Raw genomic sequence first — 18659 nt, forward strand, 5'->3', positions numbered from 1 at the left:
TCCTTTTTATCTTTTTGTTTTGTCCTCCAGTGTGTAGATTCTTTGAGGGCCTTCAGTACCTATTGATTGAGTGGCAGTGGGTGAGATATCTTCTCAGGACACAGGAGAGAGTTTGGTCTCTCAGGTGATTTAGAACCGGGTGGCCTGTCCAAGGCTTCTCCCAGAATCTCGGCATCAGTCCTGTAATGGAGCCTGTCTCCCAGATTCCCATTTACTCAAACTGCCTTAGGAAGAAGGAGGGTGAGAAGAGGGTTGGGGAGATTTGGAGCACAAAGGCCTCTATTCTCAGGGCATGCTGTGATTCCCCACTGCTGTTTCCTTCCTGCTGCTTCTCTCCTTTATTTCCCCTCCATCAACATATTCTAGGGAAGGTAGAGTGCAGATGTGTTTTTGTGACTCAAAGCCATATGAAGCCAAAATGAGTCTTTCTCTTGTCATAATTAGAAGTAGGGCCTTAGGCTGTTTACTGCCTCTAAAATAAACGTGGTGCTTAGCTTCTCAGTTGCAACACTTTCCAGCTTTTATGAAAAAAGTAAACAAAAATAAAATCTTATTTTAAATGTAGTGGCAGAAATTAAATAAATTATCCTCAATAGCACCGTATAGTTAAAAAAAAAATTGTTTTGGGAGGACTGTTCAGCAAAACCTCCACAACAAAACCATACCAAAAAACAAAACAAAAAACTTTCCGCATTTGGCAACTGGTGATAACTCATCCTATTATAACTATTTAGTCTGTTTCCTTATTTTTCCCCTCATTATGTGTAGAGTCCGTATGGTATGGCAATATAAAACTTAGTATCCATTGCCAGGCGGTGTGGGTTCAATTCCCAGCCCTACCATATAGAGTGCTTAACTTCTCTGTTCCTTCTGTAAAATGGAGACCATAATAGTGCCTAGCTCATAGGGTTATTGTGAGGAGTAAATGGGTAGGAAAAAAAATCTTTATAATAGCGCCTGATATAGAATGACTATAATATATATATTTACTGAAAGATGAGACAGAGGGCCGAAGACCAGGACACAGGCTTTATTAGAGGAGAAGGACCCTGCCGGGCTGCCTCCCAAAGGAAGAGAGCACTTGTGCAGGAGTGAAGACGCCTTTTGAGGGGAGGAATGGGAAGGGGTGGGGCTTAGGGTACTCAGCACACGCTGATTGGTGGTTTCATATAAGGCACACGATTAGGCACTTAGGGACTTAGGAATGGGGGGCGGGGCGGGGGTGGTGGCTTAGGGTATTTGGCAGGTGCTGATTGGTGGTTCAATGTACAGTCCATATAAGGTGCCTGGTTAGGTGCTCAGGAATGTGTATGCTGCAGGTACAGGTTATGTCATACTCCGTCCATCAGTTGAGGGAAGGGAGGATCTATCACTTACCTATTTTTTTTAAAGTCAAGTTTATTAATGTATAACTTGAAGTGCAATTTTTATGCAGTAAAATTCACACTTTATAATATACACTTCTGGGAGTTTTGACAAGTACATAGAACCATATAACCACCACCACAATCAAGATACAGAACATTTCTATTATCCTTAAAAGTTCTTTCTTACCCTCTTTGTAGTCCATCTTTCCTGCCCCTAACACCAAAATCCTGGCAATCACTGATCCGTTTTCTGACCCTATACATTTTTGCTTTATAGAATAGCATATAAGTGGAATCATACCATATATACACTTTTGAGTCTAGCTTCTTTCGCTTGGCACAAGGATTGGAAAACTTTTCAATAAAGAGCTAGGTGGTAAATGTTTTAGGCTTGCAGGCCATATCTCTGTTGATACTCATTCTGCTATTGCAATCATGGATGATACATGAATGATTGTGTGTGGTCGTGTTCGAATAAAAATTTATTTATTAAAACAGGTGGTAGTTGCCCTGGCCAGTGTCTCAGTTGCTTGAGCATCATTCCATGAACCAAAAGGTTGCAAGTTCGATTCCCAGTCAGGGCACATACCCAGGTTGTGGATTAGGCTTCTGATCAGGGTGTGTATGGGAGGCAACGGATTGATGTTTCTCACACTGATGTTTCTCTCTCTTCCCCTCTCCCTTCTTCTCTCTCTAAAATCAGTAAAAACACATTAAAAAAAAACACACCCAAAACAAAAAATACAGGTGGCAGCCAGATTTGGGTGGAAAACCATAATTTGCTGACATGACTTAGCATAATGAATATGAAATTTATTCATATTGTGTATCTATCAGTAGTTTGTTCTTTAGATTGTCAGTTATTACTCCATTGCATAGATATATGGCAGTTTGTTTAGTCAGTTGAGGGATGTTTGAGATTTTCCTGATTTTTGGCAATTATAAATAAAGCCACTGTAAACATATTCCTACAGGTTTTTGTATTAATAAAGGTTTTCATTTCTCTTGACTAATTACCTAGGAGAATTGCTAGGTTGTATGGTACATGTATGTTTCCCTTTATACAAAACTCCCAAACTGTTTTCCAAAATGTCTGTATCACTTTGTGTTTCTTCCAGCAATGTAAGAGGGTTCCAACTGTGTTGTGTCCTCACCGGCACTGGTATTGTCTACTCTAAAAGACTGTGAAGAATCTTGGAAACTAGAGTAAAGATATTTACCCTTAACTTAAATTAAGTTGGAAGCTCTTGAAGGGTTTTACACTTGGAAACAATATTAGTTGGGTTTAAAAATTATTACCTCAGGTGAAGTGTAGAGAATGGCTTGGAAGGAGACATGGCAAATGTGTGAAGATCTGTAGGAGGATATCATATTAATATAGGGGAAAGGGATGACACCTTGACTGGAAAGATGGCAGTGAAGATTAAGTGATTAGATGTGAGAATTTTTAGGAGGTGGAGTTGGTAGAACTCAGTGATTCATCAAATATGGGACTTGAGAGAGTGATACACCCAACTACATGTATAATGGTACCTTCACTGAGATGAGGAACATTGACAGGGGAAAAAAGTATGGGAAGATAAAGTCATCAGTTCAATTTTGAAATATATGCGAGATGTCTAAATGGAGGTACCAAGTAGGTAGTTTGATATCTGGTTCTGGAATAGGGGAACAAAATTGGAAGTCTGTGGTATAAAAGGTATCTGACAATATGGAGGTTGAAGAGATTCTCTAGAGAGTTTTTAGTGATCTGAGACTAGTGACGGGGGCAGATCCAAGAGGAACCTCAGTGTTTAATGTTAGGTAGAGGGATATACTAAGGAAAGTAGGAGAGAGAGAGAGAGAGAGAGAGAGAAAGAGAGAGAGAGAGAGAGAGAGAATTTGAATTTATAAGATTGTGTGTGTGTGTGTGAAAGAGAGAGAGAGAGAGAGAGAGAGAGAGAGAGAGAGAGAGAGAGAGAATGAGAGGGAATTTGAATTTATAAGATTGTATCCCAGATGCCAAGGTGAGTGAAGAGTTATGTGTGTGCTGAGATGACAAGTAAATCAGGGATGGAATGTGCTCATAAAATTTACTAGTAGAACTATAGTGGACATTAGCCAGTTTTGCTGGTAATGGCGGTGGTGCTAGTATATATGTAAAAATTATACTAGAATGAATTGAGGAGTGGGTAGGATGTGAGGTAGTAGAAAAAGCAAGGGCATACAGGGCTTTTAAGAACTTTCAGGTTGGTTACTAGAAATGTGTGTTAAGAGATGTTTTTGATTGTTAAGATGAGACAAATTAGAGCATGCTGGTGAGAAGGATGAGCAGGGGATGATGACAGAAGAATCAGTGTAGTCAATGGAATGACATACCCACAAGGCATGAGAGATACCCATCAATCAGATCTAGTAATCTTGGGGAAGAAGTTCAGTTGAATTTAATATTCATAGTTATGACCTGTGAACAGAGAAAAATATGGGGCTTTAGCATTACCAAATTCTAATGACATATATCAAGATATACTGCATTAGAACTTGAATTTGTTTTTCAAGTATTTCTTAAATTATTTTTCAAGTATTTCTAGAAAACTTACCAAACACAAAATGTCAGGAAAATTCTTTTGCTGTGTGAAAATGCACTGACAGTTTAGTCACTTGTCAGTCTCATGGCCCATTTGAAATCCTCAAATGAAAGACTTCCTCATCTGAATGGCCATAGCTCAGTGCTGTGTGTGTGTGTGTGTGTGTGTGTGTGTGTATGTGTGTGTGTGTGTGTGTGTTGTGTGTGTGTGTGTGTGTGTATAAATATTTTTTCCTTATTAAATGATGGAAGGTATAGACCATGACTGAAAGTGATTTTAGTACTTAGCAGTTACATTTATTTAGTTTGTTATCTTAAATGTATCTAAATGTGAACATAGGGAAATGGTTTTTAGCAGATAATTAGGATAAGTTATATGAAGGAGAATATGATTTTGTGGCTTGGCATCAGAATTAATACCCTGAAAAATTATGGTACCTGAGTATAAACTTTTGTTTTTATGATACTTAGTAAAATATGTTTTGAAAGTTCCCTTTTATATACTACTAAGGAATCGAAAAACAACAAATCTTTGGTGGTGATACTTTATAGTTGACCAATTACTTTCATGTTATTGTACCATTCAGACGGAGGTTAACTCAGAGAGGAAGAGAGAGAGATCACAGGATATTATCCTATTCTACAGGTGAAGAAACCAAGGTCCAGAGAGTTAATGGGTCAAAAGTCACATTACTAGTAAACAAGAGTGCTAAGACCTAAACTAGGACCTGCTGACCCAACTCTAGATTTCTTTCAGTGTACTTGATGGCTTTTATAGAAATCCAATTGGCCTGATTATAATTAAATCTGACCTAAACGAGGAATTTGGTTTACTTTAAGTGAATAAAAATCACTTAGAACAATCTCTTGGTCAGCCATAGATCACCTTTTCTTAAGCAAGCTGTGGCCTGTGGTTCAGAGCATCATATGGGGCCCCTGCAGCAGAATTGGGAAAAACATTGCATTATGGCTGGTCCAGATGCTGTGATTTAAAGAAAAGAATACAGAAGTGATATGTCTGTGGGTAATGATTTCTCAGAGCCACGTTAGCCAGCACTGTTCATTATAGTGAATGAACCTCATGTTAGCATTTTGGGGGAAAAACCAGATACTTAATCTATTTTTCTAGCCTTTTGTTTCTGACTTCTGACAGCTATTTTTTTTTTTAAAGACCAGCCATCATTTTGGACTTAGGATGATAAGTTACATTCTAATGAGAGAAGGTCATTATTCTTTAGGGGGACTATGGCTGGGTTTAATTATATTATTGTTAGAGTTTTCTACAATCAAAACAGTGTATATTAAATGTATAAAATTTGTAATTTTATAGTAAAACATTTAATGGGCAAAGCTCTGACTATAATCTTTGAAAAATATCATTCCCATTGGCCGTAGCTGATTATTTAAACTTGTGTTAAACAGATTCTTTTTAAACTTATAGACCCTCAAACTCCAGAATATATTTTTATCAGGGGAATTAAGGAATGAAGAGCACATACTTTTAAGAAATTGTAGAAAGTCGTAAAGTGCTTTTGAAAACCTCCTCCTTTCAAAACTTTTAAATGTTATTTGAGTGAATTGTTGCTACCGGATAAAAACATATCCTTATGTTCTCTATATACTGTCTTAGACAAGGTATTTGGGAATTGCTGTATGGTGTGGGGAATAATTAAACTTGTCTGTATATGAAACCAAATCAAGCAGTTGAGAGGTTGAATCTGAAACCAAATGTTCCATGGCTCAGTAGTTGTCATTCATGGAGGAAAAAAAACCCACCTAGATTCTAAGGACTTTTTTCTTCCCAAGACAGTTGGTCGTATAACTCCATGTGGACTGTAGACTGTGGTCTAGCTCTGGTATTCCTTATCTCCTTGCAAATCTCTTTTAGTATGTTGTAAAATTTATTAAGTGAGCATTCCAGACGAACAACTGAAAATGGTCTCCTTTTACATCAGATGAGCCTGGCCTATGTTCAAGCAGCCGAGTGCATTTCAGAACCTGTGAACAAGGATCCTCCTTCCCGAGAAGCTCAGATACTGACTTTGAAAAACACGTCTGAATTCGATGTCCTTGTCATTGGAGGAGGAGCGACAGGGTGTGGCTGTGCACTGGATGCTGTCACCAGAGGTAAGTCCTGGTGTGGATGGATGTGACACAGATGAAAGTTTCCACCTTTCTTCCCCAGTACAAACACACAGTCGGCCTCTATGCTGCTAGCCACGTTTCTGTTGCATTTACTAATTTTCCATCCTTTGTGAAACACCTTCATATATTTTTTTGATGTAGGCGCTTGCAGTTTTAAGATTAAAGAGAACTTGTTTACACCAAAATGAATTTAAAAAGGAAAGTTTGTATTTCTGTGATTTTTATGATCTGATGTTCTTATAAATTTTTTTAATATATAGTAAAGTAAATATACCTCTATGAAATAAGAAATATTTGTATATGATCTGAAATCACATGTCAGTAAAGAGTAGAAAAGATTTATTAAAGTGAATTATTCTATTCAAATAATTCTTTTTGTTCCTATATCTCTTAAAATAATTTCTTCTAGTGAAATACGGACTGCAGTTTGGGAAACTCCAGTGTATGAGAATAAATTGTTGCTAACCTATTCTCTCTCAGTCACTCTATTAGTCAACATTAGGAAAGACATTATGAAAGTTCATTAAAAATGGAAACATGTCCCTAGCCGGTTTGACTCAATGGATAGAGCGTCGGCCTGCGGACTGAAGGGTCCCGGGTTTGATTCTGGCCAAGGGCATGTGCCCAAGTTGCAGGCTTGATTCCTAGTAGGGGGTGTGCAGAAGGCAGCCAATCAATGATTCTCTCTCATCATTGATGTTTCTATCTCTCCCTCTCTGAAATCAATTAAAGGAAAAAATGGAAACATGACATGGAAAGAAAAGCATTTTGGTATGGAACACCAATGCTGTTACTTAAGATATATGGTTATCAATGTGGAGTCACACACACACACACACACACACACACACACACGGCAAATTAGTTAATTTCTCTCAGGCTCCTCATCTTTCAAGTAAGGAAAAATATCTTCTGTGGATGATGTTGAGAGGATTAAATGTGTAGTCATGAAAATGACTTGAAAACAGTGCTGGTCACACAAAGTAGAAGCTCAGAATATTAGAGATAGTATTATAGCTGTCATTATTAACATGAAGGCAAAACACTTTTAGAACCAATTGTCCTGCTGAAATAATGCTTTTTGGTGTCCTTATAAGTATTGAATTGGGGGCAGAGTACTGCTACAAGGAATTTTGACTCTGGATATTTTAGGTACTACCTAAGGTTCACTATTTATTTGCAGTTTCATGCTTAATGATAATAATCCTATCTAATAAAGAGGGAATATGCAAATTGACCATCACACCATCACAAACATGGCGGCGCCCAGTCCCCTCAGCCCTGCCAGGGTTCGGGGGGTGGGGAGGAGTGTGGCAGGCACACAGTGTGGCTGGACCTGTCCTCAGCCGCTCAGGGCCAGCCCGAGGCACAGGCAAGCCTTGGATGTCAGCTGCCCAGCTGCCCAGGGTGGGCCCGAGGTGCAGGCAAGCCTCAGATGGTGGCTGCCCAGCCACCCAGGGCCGCCCAAGGCTCAGGTAACCAGGGCCAGCCAAGGCTTGCGCTGCCGGCAATGGCAGCAGCAGAGGAGTGATGGGGCATTGCCTTCCCATGATCACCAGGTCACCTCCCTCCCCTGAGGGCTCCTGGACTGTGAGAGGGGCCAAGCTGGGCTGAGGGACCCCTGCTCCAGTGCATGAATTTTCATGCACCGGGCCTCTAGTTTATTACATAAAAGGATTTTCTCAGATTAAGTTACTCCACAGCCATCCTAGATTTTGTTACCTTACATACTTGGTAGAATTTACTCTTACAGAAATGAATTAAATTTAAGATTTAGGGTCCATTTGGTGTGGCTCAGTGGTTGAGCATCGACCTATGAACCAGGAGGTCATGGTTCGATTCCCTCAGGACACATGCCTAGGTTGCAGGCTCAATCCCCAGTCGGGGGTGTGCAGGAGGCAGCTGATAGATGATTCTCTCTCATTATTGATGTTTCTATCTCTCCCTCTCCCTTCCTCTCTGAAATTAATAAAAAGTATATTAAAAAAGAAAATATTTAGGTACACAAACAAGCAAAACAGTGCCCTAGATTTACTGTGCTTGCACAGGACCTATACTTAAATTTTAATCTTTATAGATTTGCTAGCTAGGTCCTTTCTGTCACTTCTAAATAATGGTAAATACAAAATATAGGGCCTGGAATCTATTCTGTTGCCACAGACCCCGGTTTTCATATAATTTCCTGTCTCCATGGTTTGTAATTTGAGCCAGATTATCCTTGGGCATGCTAAAGCAGATGGAAAGAATATTTATAGTTGTCTCAAGGTATTTGAACTCAACTCTTTCCCCTGGAGGCCTGGGAAGGAGAGTGGAAAGAGAGGACACATTCCAGAAATAATGAGAGGCCTTGTCTGGGACTCCCCCAACCTGTCCTGGGACCATCCCAGTAGTTAGAATTTACCAGGTGACAGTTTTCTATGTCAGAAGGGATCATTTCTCCAGTAGGGTTCAGAAAAAAGATATTCAGTACATGCTATGTACTGAAATGTATAGTAATTCTTTTAATTAGTTCCACAAATATTTCCTGAGTACCTGTTGTATGCATGGCAATATGTAAGGCACTACATGAGACTATAAAGATGATTGTTATGGTTGGTGCCTTTAGGGTGCTCACTGTTCTTTAATGTGTGTATAGACTGAATTACATTATAGAGATTATGTGTCTTTCAAAATGTTTGGAGGCATTATGGATGTGTAAAGGTGAGGGTGGTCATAGCTAAAAAGAATGGTTGAGAGAAAGAAAGCTGCTACTTAGCATAGGTAGAATTTTTATATTTTTATTGATTACAGAGAGGAAGGGAGCAGGAAAGAGAAACATCAATGATGAGAGAGAATCATTGATAGGCTGTCTCCTGCATGCCCTCTACTGGGGATCGAGCCTGCAACCTGGGCATGTACCATTGACTGGAATCGAATCTGGGACCCTTCAGTCTGTAGGCCAATGCTCTATCCACTGCGCCAAACCAACTAGGGCAGCATAGTTAGAATTTTAATAGGCAGACATTGCTGGCTGAAAGTGTACCAGTCTGAAGGAACATGCAGAAGGGACGGCATGGAGGCAGTGCACGAGGGAGACAGCACGTGCTTCAATTCAGAGTACCCAGGCTGTGGAGGGGAGAATGAGAAAAGGATGGACAGACAAAACGGGTCCTTGTGCTCCAGGGAGAGTACTCTGGACTTGGCTTTGAGATCCTGAAGAGCACAAGGATTGGTGAAGAGGGATGGATAGGCGGCAAGGAAGGAGCAGGCATGGGCATGCACTTTTAAGAGATCCAGACACATAATAGAAAGGAGATCACTTGATAGTATAGTGTAAGATGTAAAGAAAGGAGGTAATATGTACAAGAATTGTTCTCTGTCTCTGTCTTTATCTCCCCCCGCCCCCCCGCCTCCCCCAGCTTCAAGATAGGAGCAATCTGATTATTTCTGTAGACTCAGATAAAAGCCTGTGCAGGAGAACTTGACTATGCAAGTAATAGAAGTCAGCATGTGGAACAAGATCTGGTGAAAATACGAGGGATGGGATATCAGAGATGTATCTTAGCTTTGGCAGGGAGGTAAGAGGCATTTCTCGGAACAGAAACAAAGGGCAAAGATTCTAAGATATAAAAGAGGAGATTGTGTGGCTATTAAGAGTGGTTCTATTTGTAGGTAGGATACTGGACTTCTGTGTACAAAAGGTTTAGAACTACCTTATGGAGGATGTGATGGGGGTAGGTTACGTTGCTGAGATTAGTAAATGTAAATTTGTTATCTACCCAGGATATTTGTGTGTGTGTGTGTATCTGTTCCCATGTCTGTCCAGTATTGCTCAGAGTGGAGGCAGAAACATTATATAGTTTGGTATAATCCAGAATTGATAAATGACTGGGTGTTAATGATAGGAGGAGAAAATGAGAAAAGAGTCTATGAGGGCAGAGGGAATTGCTTAAATGGAGACCTAGGACTGACAGGGGAAGGCAAGGGGAGTTGGAAAGCCAGCTTCCCTCAAAGAGTTAGGGTTGTTAAAGGACTGTGAATGAAATAATTATAAGCCAACCACTATTAAATGCCTTTTATTCCTTTTCTCCTTTTGAAAAATCTTATCTATGCTTACTTTTGTGCATTTTATACATATATCCTTTAAAAAATATGTTTTTATTAATTTTAGAGAGAGGAAGGGAGAGAGATAGAAACATCAATAATGAGAGTCATTGATTGGCTGCCTCCTGCACGCCCCCTACTGAGGATCGAGCCCGCAACCCTGGGCATGTGCCCCAACTGGGAATTGTACCAGTGACCCTTTGGTGCACAGGATGATGCTCAACCCACTAAGCCACACCAGCCAAGGCTACATACCTATATCTATATATATAAAGAGGTAATATGCAAATTAGGCCTGGACTCTATAACAGTTCATGACTGGATAGGAGGAGGTTGCGTGTGCAGGTGAGGCCCGGAGTGGAGACGAAGACAGAGACAGGGGGGCCTGCCCGAGCCAGCATGGTGGTTTGGGCGGCCCCAGAGTGGACACAGGCAGGGGGGCTGGGGGATGCTGCGAGTCAGGTGCAGGTCCTGGCCCCCCGCGGGGTGCCTCCTCACATGGTGGGAGGCGGGTGCCTCCTTGCGCGATTTCAATTGAGCTCTGGGCCTCTAGTATATTTATAAAAATACAAGAACATACTGTAGTTACTGTTTTGCAGTGTTTCTTTCAAATATTAGTATATTTAGTCAGTCTTTACATATATACAATACACATTATTTTTGATGTGAGCCAAGTACTGAAACAGCTCTGAGAATACAGAATAAGATGTGGCTTTGCCCTCAAGGAGTTATAATTTATTAATATTTGCTGAACAAATACATTTTTTTCCTTTGGGCAGTGGAGGACAGTCGTTAGTGATCAGTACATCAACCAGTTAATGAATAGGTGATTGTGGATAGTGATAATTTTGGAGAGATAAGGGTTCCCAGAGTCTGAATGCTGACCAGACTTTTAATTTTTATAGTTAGTAACAGCCAAGAAAGTGCTGTACTTTTAATATCTCTTGGCATATTGACTGCTGTCTTTTACAGTAATTGACTGAATGTGTTATTTGATATATGTGGAATTGTGATTTATAAAGGGGATGGATGAACCTTAGTTTGTATTTCTTTTTTTATGCTGGTAGCTCTCTGGGGGTAGCCTTTATAATTAAAATGTATAGAGATGTTGAACTTAATCTATATTTATCCTTTTACTAACATTCCTGATCATATCAGTGGCTCTCTGAAGTGTGAAATAGTCATGGGCATTTGGTTAATGAATTGTGCATTGTTGCTGTTCATTCATGGAATTTGCTCTTTTATTATATTTGATGCTTCACTTAACAACAAATTTTGCTTTCTCTGCATTTGATATGTTTTTACCAAATTATTCCTGATTGTATCCATTAATCTTTAGTCACATTTGACAAAAATAAATTACTGTGATCTTTTAAAGTTACCAGTAATAATTAGATTTTTCAGGACATCAAAGTTTTGGGGGAACACTAGGTATTTAAGGGCTTGTATAAAAATGTTTGTACAAGCTTTTTGATAAAATACTATGCCCCAGTGCAATTTGGGTAATGGATAAACAAAGAGTACAAGGAAGAGGAAAAAGTCATGAAGTCTTCATAATGAACATTTGCATTCTTACTATCTGCGTTTTTTGGGAATCAATTTTCATTTGGGAATATTATGTTATAAACATAGTTTGCACAGTTCTCACGTTCTCCTATAGGTCTTTAGGGGTCATTAGAAATTGTTTCACTGTTTAACACCTCTGTGTCCAGTTCCTGGGCAGAAGCACAGCCTGGAAGCCCAGTTGTGGGCACTTTGTCCCCAAAGAGAGCTGGAATGAAGGGAAATTGATAAATATATTCACTCTTTCAACATTCTTCAAGTTGTTTTTATTCAGTTCTTCATGTTCTTCAATGTGACTTTACTTATGTATCAGGAATCACCTAGTACAGTTTTGGTTTAAAATCTGATTTATAAATGTAACCTTTATGATTTCTATTCAAATTCCAGGGAAGACTGCTTTTCGCGAGAGGAAAACAGTAATTATCGGTCTCTTGTTTAAAAATGTATGTGTACTTTTAGTTTATGAGTAAATCCAGCTAGCAATTCTGGAATTCTCACTACAGTTCCTTCAAGTTTAAGGCAGTACAGCACAGTGATTAAGGACTCAGGTTGTAAACTTAGAATGAATTGGGATCAAATTTTGACTTCATCCTTTACTAGCACCATGACTTTCCACAGGTGTCTTTTAAAAAAAATTTTTTTTTTTGTAATTGATTTTGGAGAGGAAGGGTGTGGAAAAGAGAGAGAATCATCAATGATAAGAGAGAATCATTGATCGGCTGCCTCTTGCATGCCCCACACTGGGAATAGAGCCCACAATCCTAGGCATGTGCCCTGACCTGGAATCGAACCGTGACCTTCTGGTTCATAGGTTCATGCTCAAACCTATGAGCCACGCCTGCTGGTATCTTAACCTTACAGAGAACCCCAGGTTTCTCAGACACAAATGAAGGAATGTAATAAAACTCTTTTGCATAAGTAAAGATTTACAAAAAGCAGGAGGTGTGTGCATTGCAGACAAAATGCAGAAAAGGGAGAGCCTTGGAAAATAGTGCATACAGGTTTCTACCCCTTCACCATTTGTACCTTTTCCCACCACGAGGGAAGAGAAATTCTTATTTCAGAACAGTAGAATCACAGCTGGTGAAAGTTTGCTGGACACTGCTAATTAGACTAGATTGCAAGTTTCTACTAAAGTTAATGTGGAGATTTAATGTAATTTTAATTAATATAGTGATTTTCTTTGGCAGGAGTAGAGAAACTTGTGCTAAAGTTTATCTGGAAAAATAAGCCTATGAGACTTACTAGATTAATTTTGAAAAGGAATAATGATAAAGGAGATAGAGATCAGATATTAAAGTGTCTTCTAAAGCTAGTTTAATTAAAATAGTTTTTTTTTTAAAGGAATAGGGAGATCAGTGAACAAAAGTAAGATTCTAAAATTGATCTAAATACATAAAATTTAGAATATGGTAAAGACAACATTTCAGGTCTGTCATTACTAGTTATTAATAAGTGATGCTGGAGTATCCACTTCCCCAAATACACACACACACACACACACACAGCACACACACACACACACACACACATTCTGCTTATTATAATTCATGTGGATCAAGGATTTAATAAAATACTGTAAAACTATTATACGAAAGTATATGAAAAATTTTTTTTAAAATGGAGTAGGAAAGATGCTTTTAAGCAAGACACCAATAAAGCCATTTTTCTTTTGGAAAATCCTGCTAAATTTGATTTCATAAATATTAAACTTTATCTATGGCAGAATTATAACAAACCTGTGATACTGGGAAATATTTGTAGCATCAAACGGGGTTTGTGTCATAATTATTTTCAACTTTTCTACATCTGTTGTTTTAGTATGTTATGGTACACTGCATATACCTGGATTGTTTATGCCGAATAGAGAGAATCCACCTTTTAACAGGTGAATTTGATCAATTTTCATTTATCTGATTCCACATGCATTTATTTATTTATTTATTTATTTATTTATTTATTTATTTATTTATTTATTATCTTTTTTACTTTACTTTTCCCTCATCCTTTCATCCTTTTGTATTAAAACAATGAGCACAAAAAAAGAAAAAAACAAAACAAAACAAAACAAAACAAAAAACAAACAAAAAAAAAACAATGAGCATCACTTTCTGCTTCCAGACCTTCACCTCTGTAGATAGAGTTGCCACCACCATCCAGTCCCATCGGAGACTTTCCCAGAACCGCAGGGAGGCTCCTGCTCCTCTGTTGCTGTCGGGCATCCTGCTGACCAGCTGGTGGTGCAGGTGCTGCTCCCGGCGGTCTGTCTCCCTGCCTCCGGGGCACGTCCCAGCTGATAGTGCACAGCTCACACCGTGGGTAGGAGGATCCTTTCACAGGAGCCAAAGCCTTTCTTCAATCCTTGCATTCAAGTGCTAATCTGGCATCTTTACCTTTCCTTCCTGGGAGACCTCTATTCGTCTGACCCTTTAGGAACAGAAATCTTGGATTCCTTTGCCTGTTTCTAGTCCCAGAGCCCAGCAAGACAGAGGCTGTGGGGGCTTGACTACCTGCTACATTTCTGGTCCATGGAGTGTTTATATATACATATATAACTTTCTCTGTATTTAGAGGATTTCAAAGCTGGAATAGCAAAAAATGGGTGCCTGGATTAATAAATTAGGTACATTCAGTTATTGAAAAACAATTTATAAGTACTTACAGGGAAAATGGCTACACTATATTGTAAGTTGAAAAACAAGTTGTGAAAAACACACACCAAAAAAACATGTTATGAAGAGTGAGTTTGTTAATTTTATTTGTGTTTAAAGCTAAGCAGTATACAAGCTGTATACTTTCATAAGCATGGAAAGTTTCTAGTAAGATACAGGGGGCATTTTTATATTAGCATTGGTTACCTCTGGGTTTTGTCACTAGGAAGCCAGTGATGTATTATTCTCTCTTTGCATCCTTTCATATTGTTTGGATATTCTTCCTCTCATTGAACATTGGCTGTTTTTATAATAAAACTAGAGGCCTGGTGCACGAAATTCGTGCACAGATAGGGTCCCTAGACCTGGCCGTGATCAGGGGCGATTGGGGCCTTCCTTCCCTTGGCTGCCAGCTGCTGGCCAGGGCCTGCCGGCTGCCAGCTGGGGCCTTCCTTCACCCCCCCCCCCCCCGGTGGTCAGCGCATGTCATAGCGAGCGGTCGAACTCCCGGTAGGTCAAACTCCTGAGGGGACAATTTGCATATTAGCCTTTTATCATATAGAAAAGTAAAAAGTAAAAGCAGCAAAAGCAACTCCCTTGTTTTCCCAAAATTATATTATTACAATTAATGTTATGGCTTAATACATTTTTGAGCCTGCTGTGTTTTTAAGGAAAACAGAGTATTCAAATGATATGTTCTAACTTCACAAGGTATCCCCATTAATGGTTTATCTGTTTCCTAATATAAAAATAGAAATAGATACTAAATAATCCAATATTATACAATTCTATAAAATGCTAACATTCACTATTAGAAAATACTAGTCCAAAGCACAGGATTATGATCAGGAGGATTAAAAAGCCAGGATTACTTTGCAGCTTTACAGGAGTGTTATTTTTTAGAGAAACTGATCATTCATTTAAAATGTTTAGCCTTTGGGTTAGTCCCTTTTCTTATTAATGGCAATGACTTTTTGAAATACAAGGGTAAGTGCCCAAAGCTTTTCTAAAGATAGATAAACTCCATTTTCCTTAAATGATATCATTTTTCTTTCATGGGACATGTGGCTTTAATACCTGTGCTATAGTACCAATGTACAGAATGTCTCAATTTTTAGATTTGTGTGTTATTACCTTGATGCCGGTGATGGTTATTTCATAGGGATTACTCTTTCCTTGCTATTGAAAAATAGCTAAAGTATGCCATACCTAAAAATTTATTCTAGTGAAATAATTAAAGATGCAGAGTTTAAGTGAAAATATAATCTTGCAGTTCTATCTGTGACATGAGGTATGAAATAACCCAAAATTGAATAAGTAAATCATTGTAAATATTTAGTGTAATATTATCCACACATTAAAATGAAATAATAGGAAAATATTTATTGACATGGAGAGTTATTTACACTAAACATTATTAAATGAAAAACAAACAAACAAAAGGAATCATCGTATGATCCTAACTGGAAAAATGTATGTATGTGATCATATACATGCATAGCAAGTGTGAACATTTAAACACTCAAATGTCAGCTGTGGTTGTCTCTGAATGGTGTGATTGTAGGAGAGTTTTATTTTGTTCTCCTTACTTTTCTGCATTTATTATATTGAGCATGTTTTTATGCATAATAAGATAATCAGTGAAAGGCATTAAAATATACTTCTGTTCTATTTTATGCTGTGAAAGTTAAATGTCGTATCATTCCTCCCCTTAGGTGGTAATTATCCATCTATATTCATCCAACTCTCTTTTTTTAAATTAAAAAACTTTAAAAAATTTTAATTATAGTTGACATACAATATTATACTAGTTTCAGGTATATAACAGTGATTAGACATTTATATAGCTTATGAAGTGATCTATATAACTAGACTTATTGGGTTTATCACTTCATCCAGCTGTCTTATTTTTAATTTTAATTTTAAATATATTTTTATTGATTTCAGAGAGGAAGGGAGAGGAAGAGAGAGATATAAACATCAGTGATGAAAGAGAATCATTGATCGGCTGCTTCCTGCATGCCCCACACTGTGGATCGTGCCTGCAGTCTGGGCAGGTGCCCTGACAGGGAATTGAACTGTGACCTCCTGGTTTATAGGTCAATGCTCAACCACTGAGCTATACCGGCCGACCACCCAGCTGTCTTGATTCATGAATTCATTTACTTGGAAGTACTTGGTAGCTAGAACTTCTCATTGAAGTTGGAAAAGACAAAGCTATAAAGAGCTGTATTTAGTTCACACCCCTGCCCCACACAGAAGATACAGTTTTAACTTGCTAAGAGATGGGCTGAAAGGTAGAGTTCAAGGTGACTCTATTCTTCTACTGGAGCTAATCCTTTTATTGTTTCACCTAAGCATTTCAGAGTAATTTTAATCCAGTATTAATACTTCACCACAGTCGTGAAACTCCTGAGAATACTTACTAAAACCAATCAATAATAAAAACAAATAAAGCAATAATAGCATCGTAAATGTTCTGGTTTATCTCAGCAGTGATAGAGCTTAATGATTTCCATAAAGAAGTAACATCTGAAAAGAAAAGAAACAAAAACTATTTCTCATAAAATCTTGAACTAGTTGAATGAATTACCTAAATGCAGGGAAGCCAGCCCTTCATTGCCAGCCATGTGGGGAGGCATTCTCTCTGCTCTGAAGGAAGGCCTTTGAGAGCTCCTCAAATACAGTCAGGAGTAGAGGCTTGAAGCCTGGGGACATTATTTCTGATGCCCTTCAAATTTGTTTTCCTTAAGAATACAAAATGTGCTTAGCATTGATTGTCACTTAAAAATATTGTCCATTCTCTTTGAGAAGATAAAACAGCACCCTCTTTTTACTTCCTTGCTTTATGCTTAATGTATCAAAAGACTAAAGTCTTAATTTTAGATCAGTATTTTGTTTTTCTTCAGATCAATAATTTTTGAGGGGAGAAAAAATTTGCATTTTGTAGAGGTGGAACAGAAAGGAACATCCTATATAACAAAAGTTTAGTATGGTAAGTGTTTGATCATCTGGTCATCCGTTCAACCAATCAAAGTGTAATATGCTAATGATATGCTAAGGCCGCTCAATCACTTGCTATGACGTGCACTGGTCACCAGGGGGCAGACTCTCCAACCAGTAGGCTAGTTTGCTGCTGGGATCCAGCCAATCGGGACTGAGCAAGATGGGGTGAACATGCCCTGGAGCCCTCCTGTCGTCCCTCTCTGGCTGGCCAACCTCCCGCATCCCTCTCTGGCCCCAATCATGCACTGGTGTGGTCCCTCGGCCTGGCCTGCGCCCTCTCCCAATCCAGGACCCCTCGGGGGATGTCGGAGAGCCAGTTTTGGCCAGATCCCACAGGCCAGGCCGAGTGTTAGATGATGGTTAATCAGCTGAGGAATGTATTTTGAGAAACAGTTATAAATTCTAGTAATGTCTTGACTTTACATTGTCCCCCGCTCCTCATCTATCATTCTTGTCAACAAAGATAAGAAATTCAGAACATTTAGCATATAACATCAGTTTAAATTTTTAAAGTATTTATTTTTCTAGAATATTTAGTTTTTTTGTGGTTCCAAAAAACTTTTGGTAATGCTTTCACATTACATTAATATATCAGTGTAGCTACAATTTGATTTTTATGTTTTTTGCTCTGGAAGGAGCAGTACCATTTCTCACCAGGAATTCTGGTGGGTAGCTTGATGATATGACACTGGAAATAATGGGACAAGAAAAACAGCGTGGTTTGACAGAGAAGCCCATTTTAACTTTTGTTGGTATTCACTAGGGTTTCTCACATACGTACATGTGAATAACTTTTTAAAATGTCCAATACTTGCAAAAGCAGTTTTGAGGCTTTAAAGTGTTAGGTCTCACTTATCTATCCTGAAATATCTTCCTGAGATGGCTTGCTAATTCCTAGAGTAGTTCCCTGCCTCGCACTGTTAGTTTGGGAAAGGGGAAAAAAAAAAAAGTATTCTGTTAACACAAGTCCATAAAATTCTCTCTTCCTAGCCCTGTAAAGCTAGGAATCATCACTGCCCTGCTCCTGCTCTGGCGGGTCCCCCTATATGCCCTCCTGCCTCCAGCTCTTCTCCTCCAGGCCTGCCCTCCAGGCCCACTCTTAGAGAAATCTTTCTAGAACATTCATCTGATTTATCAGCTTAAAGCATTTTGGTGGTTCTCCTGATAGGAGCACAATAGCATTTCTCAAAAACAATATCTGAGAAACTCTAGAAGATTTTTCAGTTTTATTTCTCTTTTTGTAATGATAAAAAAAAAAAAAATTAACAAGCACACCCT

At 38.7% G+C, this 18659-nt stretch overlaps 1 protein-coding gene across 3 annotated transcripts in view; it reads left to right on the plus strand.

Annotated features, from left to right (window-relative positions):
* Nucleotides 1-18659, plus strand: part of GPD2 (glycerol-3-phosphate dehydrogenase 2) — a 139981-nt gene that overhangs the window by 51061 nt on the left and 70261 nt on the right. For all 3 annotated transcript variants that reach the window (XM_008138676.3, XM_054723521.1, XM_054723522.1), the window contains exon 3: nt 5889-6060. In XM_008138676.3, coding sequence (XP_008136898.1) covers nt 5889-6060 — 172 coding nt within the window. The remainder of the gene's footprint in view (nt 1-5888; nt 6061-18659) is intronic.

Source organism: Eptesicus fuscus, chromosome 11 (genome assembly GCF_027574615.1).
Source record: "Eptesicus fuscus isolate TK198812 chromosome 11, DD_ASM_mEF_20220401, whole genome shotgun sequence".
NCBI classification, from domain to species: Eukaryota; Metazoa; Chordata; class Mammalia; order Chiroptera; family Vespertilionidae; genus Eptesicus; species Eptesicus fuscus.